At 33.0% G+C, this 21,581-nt stretch overlaps 1 protein-coding gene across 1 annotated transcript in view; it reads right to left on the bottom strand.

The window, feature by feature from the left end:
• Positions 1–2,037: 2,037 nt before the first annotated feature.
• The window catches only part of PRTG (protogenin), a 144,669-nt gene continuing 125,125 nt past the window's right edge, over positions 2,038–21,581 (bottom strand). The window contains exons 15-20 of the mRNA XM_051980700.1: positions 19,969–20,139; positions 10,242–10,424; positions 7,274–7,394; positions 4,802–4,967; positions 3,095–3,199; positions 2,038–2,477 (exon numbers count right to left, since the gene is read on the bottom strand). Coding sequence (XP_051836660.1) covers positions 2,073–2,477; positions 3,095–3,199; positions 4,802–4,967; positions 7,274–7,394; positions 10,242–10,424; positions 19,969–20,139 — 1,151 coding nt within the window. The 3' untranslated portion in view covers positions 2,038–2,072. The remainder of the gene's footprint in view (positions 2,478–3,094; positions 3,200–4,801; positions 4,968–7,273; positions 7,395–10,241; positions 10,425–19,968; positions 20,140–21,581) is intronic.

Below are 21,581 nucleotides of genomic sequence, written 5' to 3' on the forward strand. Positions count from 1 at the left end.
GGTTTTTTTTAGATTTTTAAAATGAAAAGCTTTTGATTTTTTGTTTGTTTTTTTTAAAATAATGTTTATTAAAATTTTTTAAAAGGTCTAGTTGTATTTCTTAATTTTAGATACTGGTAAATTTGGCCCTATATACTGCCCCTATTTAAAAAAGCAAAAAACACCATACCCTGTCAGTTTGCCCACATTTCTATGAGGCAGCTCAAAAGCAATACAATGTTCCCTGAGTACAGGAAAAAAAATAACACTAGAATAACTTTAAAAGGAGGTAGTATAAAACAGGAGCTATAAAAGGCAGGAGCAGCACTTAACCTTGCATCAGATTGTTCATCTAAAGCTCTGCTTTTTTATTTCTTCATGAAACCCACATTTTAAGTGGTCTCTTAGTGGAAGCTTTGAATTTGAGTTAAAAGCAGTTGTCTTTCAAAACCATTTAAAACTGGATCGCTTCTAAGTGTATTCATTTTGGCACACAACTATATATAGTCCAACAATATCACTATCTGGAAATGATGGGGGGCGATCCTCTATATATCTGGGGGCCTTCAGTACATTTTAAAATCTTATCCAACAATGACTATTTGTTCAGGGAAGGTTTTAATGAGATTAAAATATTAAAATTTTTCTTAAAATAAGGCCTCAGAGTAATTTCTAGACAATTTTTATAACTTTAAAGAATGGGGAACCATTTAAAGACCATGTCATTTAAAAAAATTACCTTAATGCAGTGTTTAACACAAGGTAGGTATTCAATAAAAACTTACGACTCAATACTCTCTTTAATGCTCTACTGTATTATAAATTGTATGCTTATTTAAAATCAGCATGAGGATAAAAATTGCTCTCTGAAATTTCATTAACAGTACTAATATTGAAGGAAGAAGTAGTACTGATTTCTCTAAATAATTTTAAAAATTGGATAGAGCTCTGTATACTCAAAACCCTAGCTAAAACTTAAAGTATTTTGGAGAGCTATTGTACTTTACAATAAAAAGCATCCATAAAATTTAGTATATCCTTAAGGCAACTTTATGTGCTCCTGTCCTAAGCAACTTTATGAAAATTGACAAGGCATAAGGCAAAGAATTTCATATAATTTCATATAATAATGGAAGGCACTGTTACTGTAATGTTCTAATAGCTCATTTTACTGTCTATTGGTATTCATCTTGATCCTTTAGGAAGTTTCCTCATTCTTTCAAAGGCAAGCCAGGATGAGGAAACAATCTACAAATTTAAAGAATTCACAAAATTCTCAAAAAAATGAGTTCTATAGTAAATCCTAGGAGGAGTATGAATGTGAAATATTTCCATGGACAGGCTGTAGATTATGTAACCTTTTGAACAACTGCCATCACTGAGGTCATACTGAAAAGGCACAAATCTGTGAGCGTTATTTGGGTATACTCAGGCTCTAAAGGCCAACTCTAAATGCCTTTGAAGATGCAATCTGCTCCATGTAATCAAAAATTATTGTTATTTCAATAGAGCTGCTTTTTTTTTCTTTTTTCTTTTTTTGCCAGTGATTAAAAATGGTCCCACTTCCCTTCACCTCCAATAAAGTTTCAATACTTTTCCCGGTCAGAGGTACTGAATTATCTTAATTATATAGTTATTATAATTTGTTAAAAAAGTCAGAGCTTCAGATAAACATTCTAACTCTTCCACCCATCACTCCTTTGATCAAATACATTACACATAGAGCAATAAAAAAATGCTAGTAGGAAGTGTCATTGGTTACAAAGCTGAAATCAACTATAACACAAATGAGGTCAATCAGTTGTCTTCAGAGTTCACCATTTGGCAAACAGAGGTAGATAGTCAGCAAAAGGGCTTAAAAAGTCCTCTTTGCTCCAGTGATATATTTTAAACTCTAGTCAGATATTTTGACCTTTCACATTTCTGATAATAAAACATTCAAAATAAGTGAGTTTGAAAATAAACAAACAAACAAAAAAAACATTCAACAAAAATACCCAGTAAGACATTAGGACTTTCACAATATGCTTTGGCTTCCTGTTCATTGTCCTTCGAACAGACATATATACGGTGAGAATGTCTGGTGTGGCTGTCTAGCCTGGAAACTCATTTTTATCAAAGCACAGCATTGCAGACTGTAATTGTAAAGAGGAGGTAGAAGTCTGCTCAGCAACCAATGGCCTTGAAGAGCCTTCACATTTATCAATGGCAGGATCTCCACCCGAATCACTGCCTAAGAAGGAATTGGAGAGAGGAGGTGTGGTACTTAGAACTGAAGACAGATGTAGCTCATCATTCGACTCATGGGAAAATCTTCCAGAATCTCCAGTTTCATGGCTTCCTTCACTATTTGCTGAATGCTCTGCATCAGCTGTAATCTCAAAGGGCACTTGGAATCCGGTTGGCTGGCCAGGAGAATTGGGGGAGTCTTCATCACTTATTAATACAGTAGTACCTGGCTGATAAAAGCAGACCGTTTGAACAAATCTTCTTTGAGGCTGTGAGGAAAAAACAAAACAAAACATAGAAATGATGATAAAGCATTTACAGAAAATCTTAAGTACTAATAATTGTAAATGATAATGAGTCTGACTTCATGTGTTCTAGAAAAAGATATTCTTTAAATACAAACAAGATGTTGCTGAGTCGTTTCAGGCATGTCTGACTATTCATAACCCCATTTGGGTTTTTCTTGGCAAAGACACTGGAGTAGTTTGTTATTTCCTTTTTCAGCTCATTTTATACATAAGGAAACTGAGGCATACAGAGTTAACTGACTTGCTCAGGGTCACATAGCTATTAAATATCTGAGACTGAACTTGAATTCAGGTCTTCTTGGCTTCCCTGAACCAACTAGTTGCCCCTGTAACGGAAATTCCTAAATATTATCTAAAGTTTTGAAACAGTTCATTTTTATAAGTTGGGTTAGCAGTTTCAGCAAATTGTTTACTCCATATAACTATAACTATAGGTCATATCTATAATGAATATCATCAATATAACATTTAAAGTAAGGGCTTAAAATTAATGTTTAGATCTTTATTTTATGTCTTTCCCCTCTTTATAAATACTACTTCATATAGGGTAATTTTAGAATTCAGTTTAGATGAGTTACCTGCTCAATTTTCACCTTCTTAGAGTCTTGAAAAAAAAGCCATTTCTTCTTAGGGTTACTTTTTGTTATAGGACCATAGCTATTAATAATTAGGTCAGTTCCACCCTAAAATAAAAAGGAAAGTTTTAATATTTAACTTCAAAAACTTCAACCTATGACATCTGTATTCAAAGAAAATAACAGAACAAAAAAGAAATAAATTACATGGTAGTGTTTCTTTGACTCTAGGAGGAAATACAGAATATGGATTATTTATAAGGTTATACCTAGATTAACAAAAGATATAGGACATGATGAATTTTTGAATGTATTTTGTGGTGTATGCTATTTCTATTGTTCTATGCTACATGTAAGCATAACTAATCAAGTATATTTTGATTTTTTATGATTCAGCTCTATGGGGCATTTCCACCAGTAGAACAAATTATAATCCCATCCATATTTTCTTAGCTTCTGTCATGACTTTGTCTTTCACCAAATCTATGTAATACAATGGAGGCCTTCCTTAAATTCTTTTAATATTCCATAATGCCCTAATTGGTATCCTTCACTCTAAATGACTAGGCTGCCGCCTTTTTTGGTCATGATGATGGCTTTCAGGGTCACTTCTTATGTGCAGCTACTATGCATCTGTCCATTACCTTTTGGTAATGGAGTTCTGAATTCTCCAAGGCTGTGGTAGATAATTATTTTCATCAGGGAACAACAAAATTTTTAAAAGAATAATGGTGCTTAAAAATTTTGTTGTTTTGTTGAATATTGACTTTAAAAAATTTTTGTTTTGTTGTTGTTCAGTAGTTTCAGTCATGTCTAACTCTTTGTCACTCCATTTGGGATTTTCTTGGCAAAGATAGTGGAGTAGTTAATGATTTCTTTTTATAAACTTTTAATTCTGAAACTGTGCCCCTGAAAGTTATTAAATTGTATAAACCTTTTAATCCAATGATACCACTATTAGATAAGTCCCAAAGAAGGTATATTACAAATTATTTTACAAATACATTTGTAGCAGCTCTTTTTGTAATGGCGATGAACTAGATCTTTAGCGAGTACCCATCAATTTGGACAAATTATAGTATATAAATGTAATGGAATATTATTGTATTCTAAGAAAAAATAGGATATTTTCTCAAAAACTTGGATAGACTTGAATGAATTGATGGTGAGTGAAGTGAGCAGAAACAGGAGAACGATTAATACAATAATAGCATCATTTTAAAGACAAACAACTTTGAAAGAATTAAGACTGATGATCAAAGAAATAAACAAGAGATTTCAGAAGGATAATGATGAAACATGTTATTTATCTCAACAGAAAGGTGATGGATTCAGAGTACATAATGATATGTTTTTTTGGACATGGCTAATGTTTTGCTTGGCCATGTAAATTTGCTGAAAGAGCTTTTTTTTTTTCTTTTTCAAATAAGAAGGGAGGGAGAGAAAATATAATTTTAACTGAAAAAATATTAAATTTAGAAAAGAAACAAACAAAAAAAAAAGATGGGTTTCTAAGGTAAAATGCATTCAAGGATTATTCAATGTGCTTCATGATTTCTCAACTGTGATTCAGACCATTCTTTTTAATCCTCTGAGAAACATAACTATTTTGTAGGTGGACTAACTTTTTGATAAATGTATTTTACACAGGACATAAAAGTGTATATAGTTAATTGTAATATATTAAATTAGCTTCTAAACTCAGAGTACCTTTGCATCAATAAAGCTATTTTGGGCTATCATTGGTAATAAGGATTCTTCATTCTCTACCATTCCTTCTAAGTTCTTCCTCATGTCACTCCCACTGGCTAATGAGACATTGGTTCGAGATAACTGCTCAGTTCCTGTTTGTGAAGTTTTAGAAGCAGATGTTTTCCTAAAATATTTTTAAATTGGAAAAAAAGGAAATATCATCACATAGAAGAAATGTACAAAAATATCAATTTATACAAATTATATTTTTTGAAGAATAACATTCTCTAATATTTTTCCTCTAGCATGCATTACCACAATTAACTGTAGATGTCAAGAGTACTAGATTTTACCTTCATCACAAAACAGTTTACTTTGAGAAACCTATTTTAATTCTCTCATTGATTTCTATACATGTAAAACCTTGTGGTTTCTTAATTATGAATGGGGATAAGGAAGAGAACCTAGAACTCAAAAGACTTAAAAACAAGTGTAAAAAAATTTTGTTTTGAATGTAATTGGGTCAAAAAATTAAATAAATAAAATATATATAAAGCTCTTTCCTTTAATAGTTAAATATTAATTCTCTAATATTTAATAAGTGATTCAGTTGTTAAGTAATAGTAGTATTTCCAGTTTAATATAAACAATCATTTTTTCACCTTATCATTTTCTAAAGAATTCTCAGATAATTTTTAGCTTGCTTTATAGTCACAATAGCTTAATTTATCATTTTTTAATGACAGTGACCAGTCACAACAGTATAGATTGTGAATAGACTTTGACATATGAATACGTTAACAGATTTAGTGATTTATTCAACCACAATTCATTTAATCTAAATTTAGACTTTAAAAGATTTTTTTTTAAAATGGTAAAACATATACTTTAACATATTTAACATGTATTAGTCTACCTGCCATCTAGGGGAGGGAATGGGAAGGAAGAGGAGGGGAAAAATTGGAACAAAAGGTTTTACAACTGACAATGCTGAAAAATTATCCATGCATATACCTTGTAAATAAAAAGCCATAATAAAAAAATTAAAAATGGTTAAAGATACAAAATAAAACATTAAAACTGAACTGTTTGATCTGAAGATGGTCTGAAGGTTTTTACCAGTATTATATGTTTATACAGTCAACTCTAGATGATCTGCTAATGGAAGGGAAACAGAAGCATGAATAATTTAAAAAAACTTATATATTTGGTTTTGACTTTCATAAGGTAGATGTACCTTTCTAATGAGATTTCCTCTAGACTAATATTAAAATTAAGAATACCTTTTTGAATATAAATCAATAAAGGATAAAGTGAATTAGCTATTAAGTGAATAGCTAAGAGAATTCTAATATTTAACACCTTTGGTTTAAATAAAGGATAATTTTTCATAAGACTAAAATTAATTACATATATATAATCTATATAAAAATTCAGACTATTTTCTTAGTTGGACTTGACAATATTTCAAAACAAAATAAAATCAAAACATCTCAACCCATGTAAAAAAGTTGTTTATATGTTAAAATTATTTTTTCCCCTTCACTAAACAGGAAATTGCTTGCTCGGTCTCCCTAAACCTATTCCTTATGCTTTTTATAGTGTGTCACAATTCTTAGAAGATGGAATTTGAAGCCTATCATCTGCCTTTAGTTGTGGTAGAAATCAACAATGGATTTTGAACTTCAAAAAGCTTTGTAATTTCCCTTTGAGTTTAAGAAGGAACAGGTTACAGATTAGGCAGTTTTCAGCTTTTTCATCTTTTAAAGACATATTTTCCAACTTTTAAGACATATTTTAAATGTTTAACGAGAATGGCATAAAGAAAACTCAGCTCAATGCTGCTTATGGTCCTCGGTTTAAACAGCTACAAGTCAATAGTTTAAAATAGTAATGTCAAAACTGTCCAGCTTTACATTGTAGAATTGAATTCCTCTCATATTCTATTCACAGCAGCTCCCTCCAAAAGGAGTAAACTATTTATATTACTCTGGTTAACTGTAGTCATAAACCCGTATTGGTTCTTTCTGAACAATGAATTGTTTAAGCATTTGAAATGGGTACTTGAATACACAGAAATCAAGAGGTTTTGAGTAAGGATCCCTTCATAATCAAGTACTTCATGTTTAGGGCCTCATATAGAAACAGTCTGAGTGTCCTGCCATTTCATTTAAAACACCAAAGAAACCAAGAAAACTTTTCCTTGAATATTTCAATAGAACAGCAGGGTTTTTTTCAACTAAGTAAACAGTTTAATGATGTCAAAATAATTATTACATAAAAATGTATTTGTTTGAATTTTTATTGCAAAGAATCCCAATAAAGTGCAAAAATATAAGTGAAAGTTTTATATGGAAAAATGCTAGCTCTGCCTGCAATTGTCTAAAGTATTCTCTATAAGATAACTTTTACCAATATAATTTGCTTTATGATTATAGTTATTTGTATTTTCCTTTAAACCTTGTAAGATTTCTATCAATGAAAACATACCTGGCTTTGCTTCGATAGATCAAAATGAGGATACAGATAAGTATGCAAGTTAATGCTATGCAAACACCAACAACAATGCCAGTCATGGACTTCTGGTCCAACTGATAATAACCGGAATAAGCTGTAGGGGAAAACAGTGTATTTATATCAAAAACTATAGGAAAAAACCAAATAAATTCTTTTGTTTCAAAGAATTCTCAATTGCTTGTTTTTTAAAATTTGTTTCCAAAGTAAAAATATTGCATCGTTTCACAGAGAATAGCAGTGTATACCTAGAATTCTTCCTATTAGGGAGACTGATGCTGGTAGAGCTCTTGATCTTGGAGAGTTCAAAGCTGTAGTAGGGCAAGTTGATCAGGGGTATAGACACTGCCCCCTGAGAATGATGGTTGTGGAAGAGAGGTTGTGGAAATACCCATGAAACTTCTTAAGGAAGGGCAAACTGGCTCAGATTGGAAAAAGATCAAGTCAAAGACAATTTCAAAGGTCATGGTGGAAGATGCTCATCATATCCAGAGAAAGAACTATGGAGTCTGAATACAGACCAAAGCATACTATTTTTACTTTTTTTCCCTTTCTTATGGTTTTTTCCTTTTGTCCTGAGTATCCTTTCACAACATGATTAATATGAAAATATATTGAACATGATCTTACATGTATAATCTATATCAGATTACTTACTGTCTTGGGGAAGAGAGAAGGGAAGGAAAAAGAGGGAAAATATTTGAAGCTTAAAATCTTACAGAAATGAATGTTCAAATCTATTTTTACATATAATTGGAAAAATAATAAAATATCATTAAGTAGAAAAAAAGAACAGGTTAAATATTTCATTCTCATCAACAGTGAGGTGAGGCTGTGAATAGCCACTCTACTTCTATTCTGGTTAAGAAAGGAAGACCCAGTCTCAAAAATACATATATTTTTTAGTATATCATAGATATATTTATGTGCATTTTATTCCTGAAACTATAGGTATATGTGTATACATACACACACACACATATACTAACATATATTTAAATGCAAGAAAGAAATAAAGGAAAAAGGAAATAAAGAAAAGAATGAAAAAGGGTGGAAGAAAGGAAGGATAGAAGGAAGAAAGAAGGAAAAGAAAGGAGGAAGAAAAGGATAGTTTCAGAAAGAAAATGCATATAAATTAAATACCATTTTTTGCAATCAAGAAAGTCTATTAGCTATGTTTATTTCAATATGTACAAAATGCAGGTTTTTCCTGATATCCAGAAGGATGAAATTCTCATTAAGTCAGCTGAAAAACATCTATAGATTACAGATTATTTTTATTATTTAGAAATAGGGACTGGACCTGTGATTGCAATTACTTGATAAGAAAACATTCTTTATTCATGTGTTGGCACCTTCTCTGAAGCTGGGAGAATTAGAAAGTTGCCTAAAATACTGAGAGTTAAAGCAATTTATCCAGAATCAAAAGCCAGCATATGTCAGTGACAGGACTTAAACCCAGAGAGCAGATCTCTATCCAAAATGCTATGCAGCAATCAGCTTGATTTAACATTAAAGAACTGAAGATATGCATCATTCATGATCTGTTATTTCCACATTTTCATCCTATTGTGACCATAGCCATTCTTCAATTTTCACTTCTGCTACCACTTTTATTTTTGTTGCTACTGTCTCTGGTACTGAACTGTCTACTTTCACATCAACACACATTCTGTTGTAGCCTCTTACTTAACAATGCTGATAATTTGGAAGGCTATCGACTCACCCTAGTCTAACGTAGACTCTACCTGCTAAATGGGTGGAGGATGAAATAGTGTCAGACTGGAGTAAGGAACTTTTAAAAAAGTTCTGTCCTATTGTTAAACAGCTTCCATGGAGAGAAATAAATCAACATTCTCTTTCATACTTTATGTAAAAAAAAAAGAAAAGCCTAAGTGCTGTTAATACTCATTATCTTTGTATACAATTCATGAAAGTGCTTCTTGATGGAGAAATAGGATAGAGATCCAGTAACTGCAGCTAAGATAAAGTGACTTCTTTACCCAGTGACAACACAGAGGGCAAACACTAATACTAAGTATTAGCAAAATGGCACCAACAGCATGGATGTCCCAATAGCAGGAAAAGGAATGTTAATGTGATAGAAAGCTGAAGTCAAATAACCAAGTAGTTAAGCACACCTGTAGCCTTTACTTTTAACCTTATGCTTGCCTGAAATTCTACAAAGTGAGTTTCTTTATCTTAGTTGAAACCTACAGTTATAACTGTCTCTCAATGGTCATCAATCTTCTGAAAAGGTATGATTTCAAGCTATGTCCATAGAATTACACAAAAACACTATATATTAATGGACACTTTTTTTGTACATACTAGGTAATCTGTCTCTACTTATACACAGATGAGTCCAATTAATAGCTAACATGGAAAAGGAATCCATTTCCTCTTTTCCATAAATAACAGACAACTTTGTGGGAAATGTAAAACAGAGGCAAAAACTCTGACTCTGGAATATAAAGATTTTCTCAGCAGAGATGCTAGACTTATGCTATCATATACAAATTATATGAGTGGCAGCATTGGGCAAGAGGTTCTCAAGTGGCAAAAATATAAGAGAGAAGTAGTTTCCCTATTATTGTATCACTCTTCTGATTATAATTTTTATTAGATTTGCTCCCTTAATAGTTGGTGTAAGTAGTTTCTGTACCCGATGTTAAGTCACTGTTAAGTGCCTAAGGATCAAAAAAGAAGAACTGGAAAATTAGAGTCAAAGTAGCTCCAATTGCAGATTCAGAGAGTTATAGGGAGGTGCAAAAGAAAACCAGAAAGCAAAGTAGGCAACCTTTCATGGAAGATTTAGAAGTTAAAGAATAACAAGTATTGGGATAGTTAGAAATCTGTTAAAGGTATGAAAGAAGGAAAGAGAAAACTAAAGAGATTCCCCGCCTCCCCAAAGGCTTGAGAAAAATATAGTATTTCTACTCACCTTTGGCATCGGCAGAATCTAAATGTTTCGGCCTTTGATTTGATTCAGAGGTTTCCTTTGGAAGAACTGCAAGCTCTACTGAATTTGAGAAGGGTCCCTCTCCCACTTCATTGGATGCAGCAATCTTGACAATGTAGACGTTTCCTGCCACCAAATTTTCTAGCAAAGCCATGGTTATTGCACCTATAAATAATAAATTCCTGGTTAGCACAAGAAAATTCTCTTGACAATATCTTTCATTTATTTAAGATTATAGTTTACAAAATACTTTTCATATATCTCATTTGATCTTTATAACAATCAATAAGGTAGACACTCAGGTATTATTACTTCCATTCTGTAGATGAGGAAAATTGAAAGCCTTAGTAATGTTACTTGACTTGTCTGAAGTCACATAGCTAGTTAAGGGGCAGACCTAGGACTCAAACAAGATTTATGATTATAATCCCAGTGCTCTTTTCCCTATGCTAGTCTTTAAATACAATTTTAAAAAGTCAATCAACAACCTACTATGTGACAGGAATAGTGATAGGTTTTAGTGAACATAAAAATACAATGAAATAATTTCTACTCATAAGGAACTTAAGAAGAAGTAAAGTGAACTTAAGGGAGAATGAGCACAAGTACATATATAAAATACATAAACATCAAGGGAATAAATTTAAATAAATACAAAGTAGTTAAATATAAAATAATTTGTAAGGGAAAGAACTCTAAAGCTCTAGAAGATTAGAAAAGGCTTCCTGTAGAAGGCAATATTTGTATTGAATCTTGAAGGAATAAGGGGATTAGCTTAAATGAGGAGCAAGTGTATTTCAACAATGGTTGGATGGCCAGTGTAAAGACACGGAGGAAAGAGATGGAATATCACATGTGAGAAATAGAGAGAAAGCCAGTCTGACTAGACTGAAGACTGCAGGAAAAGAATCAATATCCCAAAGACTGTTTTAGTCCAGGCTTTAAAAGTTTATATTTTATTCTAGAAGCAATAGGGAAGCACTGAAGATAAGATTGAATAAGGGAAGAATTTGGTTTTATATGCACTTAAGAAAAACCATTAGAATGGCCTAGAGAATTGAAGAGATATAAAGTAGAGAGACCAATTAGGTCACTGTAATAATATAGGTGAAAAGGGACAAGGCTTAAACTAAGCTGGTACTGTATGGGAATAGAAAAATGGGGTCAATTTAAAGACATATGTAGGTAGAAACTGTAATATTTGGCACCTAATTCCTTCCCACCTTGAAAGTTAGTTTTTCCTTAAAAGTTATTAAAACATGATACCTGATTGGCATAGGGGACTAAAAGCTCAGATTGCTGACATAGCTCATCACTGCCTGAGGACCAAACAGCCTTGAGGAGCTGCAGGGACACTCTGATACATGACTGATGGAGCATGATGGGTAATAGTCAAGGGAATTTTAGTCAGCTGAATCAGCTCAAAGTGTCATCAATGCCTCCTCTTGTTTAATGTTCTTCTCTTGCCATGGCTAAGTAAATTTCCTTTTCTGTTAAGTATTCAATGACCTATGGAGTAGTTCTTGTTACAATGTCAAACCGAATTAACTGGAGGAGTGGTCTAATTCAGACCTAGCCTATAACAACAATTAATTGGATTATTTAGATGAGGGGCAATGAGAAGTCAAGGGTAATATTAAGTTTATGCATCTGTAAGATTGAAAGAATAGTCACAACTTATATACAAATAGAGAAATTAAAAACAGTGAAGGATTATGAGGAAAAGATGAGCTGTGCTACATATGGGGTGACTCCAGAACATGCAGTTTGTAATGTTCAATAGGGGATTGGTAATGTCAGATTGAAACTCAGAAAGAAACCAAAGAATGAATATTATTTTTTCTTCTCAATAAATGGAGAAATAAGATTCCTACTTGTACAATGTAAACTGTGGAAAAAAAAATTAAGGAATTGCTATACAACTCAAAGTTTGGTGAGCTTTGATATGAAATGTCTTTCTGAAGCTCTACAATGACCTGTATTTGTTTAGTCATTTTTCAGACACTTTGGGATTTGTTTGGCAAAGATATTGGAGTGGTTAGCTATTTCATTCTCTAGATCCTTTTGCAGATGAGGAAACTGAGGTAAACAGGGTTAAGTGACTTATCCAGGGTCACCTGGCTAATAAGTATTTGAGGCTAGATTTGAACTCAAATTTTCCTGATTCCAGGTCCGGCACCAAGACACCCAATTACAATGATAATATGGTACTATTTTTTTTTTTAAAGAAAAAAATGAGAAACCTGAATGTTGAGAATGCCCATAAGCAAGAAGTTACCCATACTATATCTATGGATGGACCTTACAGGGTCATCCGAGATTTGTACTGGATCTCCAACAAGTTTACCATGACTCTGGGACACCCTAACAATAGTTCCAGTGAGTAAATAACTAAGGATTTTACTCCAAGTTTGTATCCGGTGAACTATTGCCCCCCCTTGTTTCTTCCATAATGAGAAGTCAGCAAGAGCCTAATCTTTTAAGCTGCAGTCCTAATGCACATGGCACCACTTCAGGTCACGGGGTATGAGACAGCTAAATCAGAATGGCAATATTAGAGTTGACTAGAGAATGTTTTGGTAATCTTAAGTTTCAACTTGACCTTAAAAACATGTGATCTACTTTAGAGTACAACTGTTAGATAAACACACAGACCCCTATATTTAGAGTTTACTTAGACAAATAGAATTTAAAAAATAGATATGTCCTGCCCTACTATGTTTAGTTGGTATAAGGAATGCTTCAAGCCATTTACTTCTTTTTATTTTACTTTATCTTATTTTAAAATCTGACAAATAAAAAATCATTGAATGGAATTACTATTATTTGATATTTAATTCTGAAAATAGTGCCTTAGAAAATTTCAAAATATCATAACTCTTTATTCCAAGTAAGTCTCATTTTGAAACAGTGAAGTAATTTAATGCTTGGTTCCATTTAAAAGATGATTTCCTCATTTTCACGAAAAGCAAAATATGAAAAACAAAGGGTTGGGTGTCTTTTTAATAGGCAAAAAAGAAACTACCTCAAAACACTCTAGCTCTTTCATAAACAAATAATTCAAACTGGCAAAATGTAAACAAAATAAAAGCAAAACATGAGGACTCTGTGACCAAAGAAATCATCATTTTCAGCACCATTATTAAAGGCAGAAGTTCATATTGCAGTATTAGAGATCCTTTCCCCAGTGGTGCCTTTCAGATGAAATGAATCATTAAAGAGCCTGAGCTCTTTAGGCTGATTTACTGCACACCAGATGTGTAAAGGCTGTAACCTCTGATCTACTTGGAGATCAGAGAGGAAGAAAAATCATTCTTCAAACTGCAAGGCAGTAATTCACCATCATATTATTGCCTGACCATTTTATCAAGTCATCATTTTAGACAACATCACAGAAACTTAATTGACAGATTTTTAAAAATTGGAACTCATGCAACAATTTTGCTTTTATCTAATATTAAAATTTGAACTGCTTAGAGAACATTTTAAATGTTTACATCTGGGAAAATCCAACAGTACAAGATGTGTGTGTGTGTGTGTGTGTGTGTGTGTGAGAGAGAGAGAGAGAGAGAGAGAAAGAGAGAGAGAGAGACAGAGACAGAGACAGAGACAGAGAAAAAGACAGAGACAGAGAGACACAGAGAAAAATAAAAAAAGAAAGAATTAGATAGACAAACAGAACATTACCTGTCAGGCAGACTGACAGAGATCAATGACAAGCTATTCTGGTAGTAGAATTGGAAAATGGGGTACTGGTGCCAAAAGCAATGACAATAATACTTATTTGTTGTTATTTAGTTGTTTCATTTGTGTTCAACTCTTCATGATTCTTTGTGACCTTACTTGGGGTTTTCTTGGCAAACATATTGAATGCTTTACCATTTCCTTTTCCAGATCATTTTAATAGATGAGGAAACAGAGACAAATTGGATCAAATGGCTTGCTCAAGGTAACCCAGCTAGTAAGTGTCTGGAGCCACATTTGAAGTCAAGGTGATGAGTCTTCTTGACTCCAGACCTGCCTCTTTATTCACAGCACTCCTTAACTGCCCCAGTAACACCCATACAACCCTAGAAAACATATAAAGCATTCAGAAAGTCAAAAGCATACACTAGCTCTAGTCATTCATAAATTTTAAAAAAGACATGATTTAAGGGGTCCAAAAAGACTCCTTTTCTCTCCAAATATTTATGTCACAACCTCTGTGTTTTGGAAGGAGGAGGAGAGATTAAAAGCAATGGAAACTGTGTAGGAGATATTGGCCAGAGAAAGTGAGATTTAGACTACTAAGGATTTTTTAAAAGCAAATTTTTTTGATTTCTTTTGTTGGGTAGCCATTTAAAATTTACTCTACCAAATAAACTAAACTTTCATTTGTAAGAAAGAAAAAACAATAAAACAAAAATAACTGACTTAGTTACCAGTCATTCAATGTATGCAATATTCTGCTCTTGTAGTCCCCCACCTCTCTGCCAAGAAGAAGAGTGATGATGTTGCTGATTTTTCAATTACTCAGATTCTGGCTTCTTTTTGGTGTCTCTCTCCCTTCTCTTTCCCTTCTCCTTTTATGTAACTGGGATTTCTATGTATTTTTTTTTATTATTGCTTATTTCACTCTGTATCGGTTCACAAACATATTTGTATACATTTCCCTAAATTCCTCATTTCTTTTACAGTAAGATTCCATCATATTCACATACCAGTTTGTTCAGCTATTCACTAATCAACAGACATCTATTTCATTTCCAGTCTTCACTAATTGTCAGTAGTTGTCAAAAAACTGTAGGGAAGGTCAAGCAAAATGATAGATTTAGCTTAGTCAAAGTAAGTGGTCTGATCAGGAGTTTTAGCGGCAGATCTTGGAGGAGTGCTAATATCTGAATTGAAACTGGGTTAACAAGCAGAGATTGGATGCAGAGAAAAGGTGCTATGACCAGTATAAAAGGATTATAAACTTCTTCTGCTTTGGATACTATATACATTTCTGTATTCATGCAACCTGAGATCATAATTAGCTTTCTTTGACTATCTCGGCATATATCTTACTTGATGAAAGTTTGTATTCCATCAAAATCTACAGGTTTTTTTGTATGTTTGTGTGTGTGTGTGTGAACTATTACATAGGCACATCTGTTCCAATTTGTATTTGGTACAGTTAATGCTCTGAACCTAAACCCAAGACTTTATATTTATTCCTAGTAAATATCATTTTACTAGCTCATGTCCATTGTTGCAGACTGCTATAAAGTTTTTTGCATCTAGAATTTGAAGGATATTTATTTTTATACTTCATATTTAAATTATGTCCTATATTTTTTGGTTCTAATCTTCAAGGGAGAGATAAAGATATATTTTTTCTCTTTGAGCGGCTTTCAATATTTCTTCCCTACCCAATATATCAGGTTTGAAATAGAGAAAAACCTGCATGTCTCTAACCCAAAAGATTTATAAATAAAAGGAGAAGAAATTCTTGGAAATAGCATGGAACAATAAAATGATGAGTAATATATAATTTTGATCTCATGAACTGTTAATATTAGAATTATTTATTCAGAGGATGCCTATTAATTGAGAGATGGCTGAACAACCGGTGATACATGATTGTAATGGAATACTATTGTAATGGAATAATACTGTACTATAAGAAATGAGAGGGGACAAGATGATTTCAGAAAAATCTGGAAAAACTTATATGAACTGTTTCAAAGGGAAGTTAGAAGAATCAGGAGATCATTTTTGTTGTATTGGATTTTTTTTGGGGGGGTGTCTTTATTTTCTTTAATAACATGGCTAATATGGAAATGCTTTGCATGATTGCACATGTTTAACTATCAAATTGCTTATTGTCTCAGAGAGAAGATGAGAGAGAATTTGGAATTCAAATTTTTAAAAATGAATACTGAAAACTGTTTTTACATTAATTGGGAAAAATAAAATGTTCTAAAAAATTTTTAAATGACCTATTCAGGTCAAATGAAATGAAAATACTTTTGCCCACTAGATGGTGGTCTAACATTTCTTGAAAAAGATGAGAACAATGTAATTATTTTTTAAAATTCTAAATACAAAGTGATAAAAAACAAAACAAAAAATCTCCCAAAACATCCTGTCCATGTATTTAAATTCTTCACTGTTATAAATACAACACTTTTTCAAGTGTCATGAAGCAATTTGGGCCTGCTTTGGGTATACATAAAAACCCCAAATCTGATCATTCCACAAACAGTAAAAACATTAGTCAGGCAAGTATTCTTATAAGCAAGACTTAATATATGGGGTGTCTTTGAACCCAAAGCAAGGTATCTTGGCTCAGGCTTTGTATATTGGGTTGCAGTGTGATGAACTGATTTTCTCATACCAATTATATGAGATAATCAATAGAAAGGCAGGTATAGTAAGTGTGATAAGATAAGAAAGAAATTATGATGTAACAAAGATTAGTACTGAAATATCTACAAATCCTAATATCAGCAGATATACCTGTAACTACATTCAACATATCTAGTCTGTTTTAAAATATTAAATTTAAGTTCTTAATCTACTCTAGAGCAGATGACTTCTTTAAATGTCATTATTAGTATCAATATTAAAGCACAAGGAAAAGGAAGAGGAAAGGAATAAGCATTTATATAGCACCTCATGTACCAAGCATTATGCTAAGTAGTTTTTACAAAAATTATCTCATTTAATCCTCATAATCTTGCTAGGTATATATTGTTACTATCCCATTATACAACTGAGGACACTAAAGTTAAGTGACTTGACCAAGATCACTCAGCCAGTATATGTCTGAGGCTAGATTTAATTCAAATCTTTCTCATTCCTGGCTTAGCACCTTATGTATACATCACCTCTCATAATACCTCACGTGATCATTGAATTTTGTATCCCCAGGTATCATTTTTGCTTTGTTATTCTGATAACCTAAAATAGCTTATTTGATAATAATCCAACAAACTGATTTTTTTCATAGCTGTCTTATCTTCAGCTGATTTTAGATAATACATGTATAGCTTCCAAAATTATTCTTGCTGAATATTCAAAAACAAGACTGTTTTCTTTGTAGATATCACCTGAATTTTGGGTACTAATTATTTACTAATAAGTATGGGTATTTAAGAATTTTGATCCTTCAGATAACCCAATTAATACTCTTAAATTATTTAGAGAAAATTAATGCAAAAAGTTTTTAAGTACTTGAGGATGGCTTGATAAAAAGAATGCTAAAGACCCTGATTCTTATGGAATACGTTCTAAATTATGATTTGGAAGATCTGAATTTTAGTACTACTTTTCTAATAATAATAATTAGCTGTGTGACTGTGGGCAAATCACTTAAATGCTCTGGAGGGAATTCCTTCCATATCTAAAATTCTATAATAAAGTATTTGCCTAATTAGAACCTTATTAATGGATAAACATGAATAGGTAAATATTAAAGGATTAACTTAAGCTATTACTGCAGTCAAGAAATAATTGTTGTCTGTTTCTGACCTAGTCTTTTGCTAATAGGCTATTTATTCCCTGGTTATGTCTCCTCTTGTCTGGTACCTATCTTTCTCCTTCTGCATCCTTTCTCTGGAATCCTTTATACTTGGCATAATCCTAGTTAGGAATTTCAAGTTTCTTAGCTAAGTGAAGCTTCCTTGCCTGTGAAACTGGGGCTGAAAACCAACAAGACAAATGGGTTGGATGCCTCTTCCTCCTTATATCTGATCTTGAAGATGTAATTATCCCAACCTGACTCCAGAGCTGCCAAAGGGTTGAACCATGGATTTGGGAATCCTAGAAAATTGTAACTTCCACTTTCTGACAGGACCCGAAGAACATAGTGATAGACACTCAATGGTGACATCACTTTCTTAACCTTTCCAAGGCTTGGGAAGGAAGGAGGGAGGAAAACAAAAAAAGGAGGGAGGTGAGAGAGAGGGAGTGTGAAAAGAAAAGGGAGAAGGAAAGGGGAGGAAAAGAAAAACTGTGTGCCTGGGAAGTTAGAAGAACATTGGCAGACTCCTAGGCAGCTAGGTGGTCCAATGGATGGATAGAGTGGTGGACCTGTAGTTAGGAAACTCCAGATTTAGTTAGGAAAACTAAATATGGTTTCAGACATTTACTAGCTGTGACACTGGGGAAGTCATTACCTCAGTTTCTTTATCTGTAAAATGAAGATAACTGCACTTACATCTCAGGGTTATTGCAAAATTAAACTGAGGTGATAAATCACTTTGCGAACCTGAAAGTGCTATATAAACACTACCTGCTATTATTATTCTTACCTGGTTTGGAAATGTGAGTCCTAGTTCTATTGTTAGGGACTGATTAACTACCCTAAGGTGAAAGCGTCCATCCTGGTCCTAATGTAAAGAAGTGGTCGGGGGACTAGTATTCTTCTGGGTATGACCTTAGTGACTAGGTTACTTACCTGCTTAAGGAGTTTCAGTGGCTGCTTATTGCTTTTAGGATAAAACACAAGCTTCCCTCATAGTCTTTAAGGGTGTTTATAATCTGACTCTAAATTTTCCCCCCAAGTAATTTATGAACAATATCCCTCCTAAACCACATACTTGGCTTGGTAGCATGCCAGCCAACTGTTTCCTATGGGAAGACTTATCTCCCATTTCTATGCCCTGACATTAACTGTCCTTGAAATATATTCTTTTCTTAATTCTGCCTCTTGGGAATGCTAGGTTTGGTTTAAGTGACACTTCCTATTTAGAAGTTTTTCCAAATTTTCTAATCACTTTTGTTTATTATGCGTCTATCTGACAAGAAGTATTGCCCTAAATGAATAGGGAGGCAGATAGGTGATTCAATAGATAGAGTGTTGGGCTGGCAGTCAGAAAAATCTGACTTCAAATGTGACCTCAGACACTTACTATGTGACCCTGATTTGCCTTGCTTATACTGGAGAAAGAAACGGAAAGCCATTACATTATCTTTGCCAAGAAAATCCTATGGACAGTATGGTCTGGGAATCATGAAGTCAGATAGAATGGAATAACAATTTAAAGCTATTTGAGGGTAGAGACCATCTCACTCTTGTATTTGTATCCTAGGCGTCTAATACATTATCTGACTGGCACATAGTAAACACCCAAGAAACACTTATCGATTGATTTCCTAATTCTCTATTGCCTTTTGCTTTCTTGAATTTGTTTTGTTGCAACACACTCCTTTACTCCCTCTTTTTAAACATCCTCCTCAAAAGGCCTGTTGCTTTCCCTATGGACTGGCTTGTCTGATAAAACTAAGCCGAGCAAATGGACTCTGAGGGTTGTCCTCTGTTGACACTAAAATTACATGGACTTTTATAGCACATATGGATGGTCTCTTCTGAAATTTATCCTCTTAAGTAAGCATTACTTGTGACATCTTAATGATGCTATCAGTTTGCTTACAAAGTTGTTCTTTTGTTTTTTTTTTCACAGTGCAAAGCTCTGTTATTCAGTTAGATCCAAGTTAATGATGCTTTGTTGTTTGTGTAATAGTCCAAACAGGAGCCAGGAATCTGCAAAAATGACTAACTAAAGAACTGCCAAAATTCAGAGAAATTATAAATTCAAAATTCAAAAAGAATCATTAATATAGCTTTAAAAGTTGAATTTAAAACAAATCTTCAGGACATCAATCATTTTGACAAAATAGAAAATTCTATCACAGATTAACCATTAACTTTTTCCCAACTGTCATCAATTATGATCATATTTACCTTCTCGGTGTAGGACTTGCCACTCTCCAGCAATCCAGGCCTTCCTAGAGGCATACAGGATAGTGTAACGAGTCACAACTGTCTCAGGACCATCAGGAGGTTTCCAAGAAACTAAAGCAGTGTCATCCTCTATCAAAGTCACCTTCACTCCAACTGGTGGGCCTGTTGGTGCTATACACACACATACACACACACACAATTTTACAATATTACTAGGAGGAAATGGTTCATTGATATTATGTTACTTTATCTAATATATTTAGGAAAAAAATTAAGCATCTGAAAATCATTAACAAAGGTTCAAAATAAAATCTTAAGAAGACTAAAGAAGACTGTTAGGTACCTTTTATTTCACACATGTCTTTTTAAGACTTAAACCAAAGAACAAAAACTTCTGAACAGAAGAGGATGTCTGTTTCATTTAATACATAATCTCCTCAATCCTGGTGTAGAATGCAAGAGGGGATAATAAAGTACAAGGAGGAGAAAACTGAGAAAAAAATTCTAGCATTATAAACCTGCAAAAATCAGCAAAGGGGCAAGAGGTAGTATAACATAATATAGGGCTCCTTGAAATTTTTCCCCCTTATAACCCTTTTCATCTGGGAAATTTTTATGCTACCCTGGGTATATTAGTATATAAAAGAGGTAAACAAATCAAACACTTACTGATAATAAATCTTTCACAACTCCCACATTCAGTTATATGACCCCACATGGGATTGCAGCCCACAGTTTAAGAAGGTTTGACATAGTGGATAGAAGAATGACTTCCATGAGGACAATCTGATGCTTCTGATATGTACTAGTTATGTTACCCTAGGCAAATTATTTATCTTAAGAAATGCCTCAAATTTAAGAAAGTTTTAAAAAATTAAAGAGAACTACATGAATTGTTCTATCAGAAGGCTGTGGTAGCTAAAGATGGTTTTGTTTGTTCACTAAAGGGCAACTATACAGTATGACAATGGAGCTTTTGTTCTCATTATCTCTAAAGAGCATTTATTCTTCTATTTGATAGTGCTATACCTGAAGTCTGCTTATGTACTCTATTTTATGAAAATATACTAATCTAACCAAAAAAGAAAAGTAACTGAAGAAAATATATAAATGATTTCTCATTAATTAATAACTAGCATTGAGCACAAAGTTATAGGATATTAGGTAAACACATCATTCATATATATATGTATGTGTGTGTGTGTCCATGCATGTTGTGTGTGTGTGCGCTTTTGTGTTAATTTGCAATTACTTAAGACATGTACTCAGTAATTAATTGCTGCTCTGTTGATATTTCTGATTTAATTTACCAGATCATAACTTTCTATGGACTGCTGGCTTACAAAAAGATACATATTGGACCTCACAAAATGATAGATAAACTGAGTATTTTTTCTCAAAAAGCTAATTATTTTGTGCTTTTAAAAATGTCCTTTAATATTTTTCATGATCATATAATTTTCTAAATTCAGCCTTTTTCTAAGAAACTAATTTGCTAGTGTTAGTTTAGAAAGTACAAAAAGAAATGACCTGGGGGGAGTGAGGGCAAGCTAAGTGGTGTAGTGGATAGAGCATCAGCCCTGACGTCAGGAAAACCTGAGTTCAAATCTGGC

Source organism: Antechinus flavipes, chromosome 2 (genome assembly GCF_016432865.1).
Source record: "Antechinus flavipes isolate AdamAnt ecotype Samford, QLD, Australia chromosome 2, AdamAnt_v2, whole genome shotgun sequence".
NCBI lineage: Eukaryota > Metazoa > Chordata > Mammalia > Dasyuromorphia > Dasyuridae > Antechinus > Antechinus flavipes.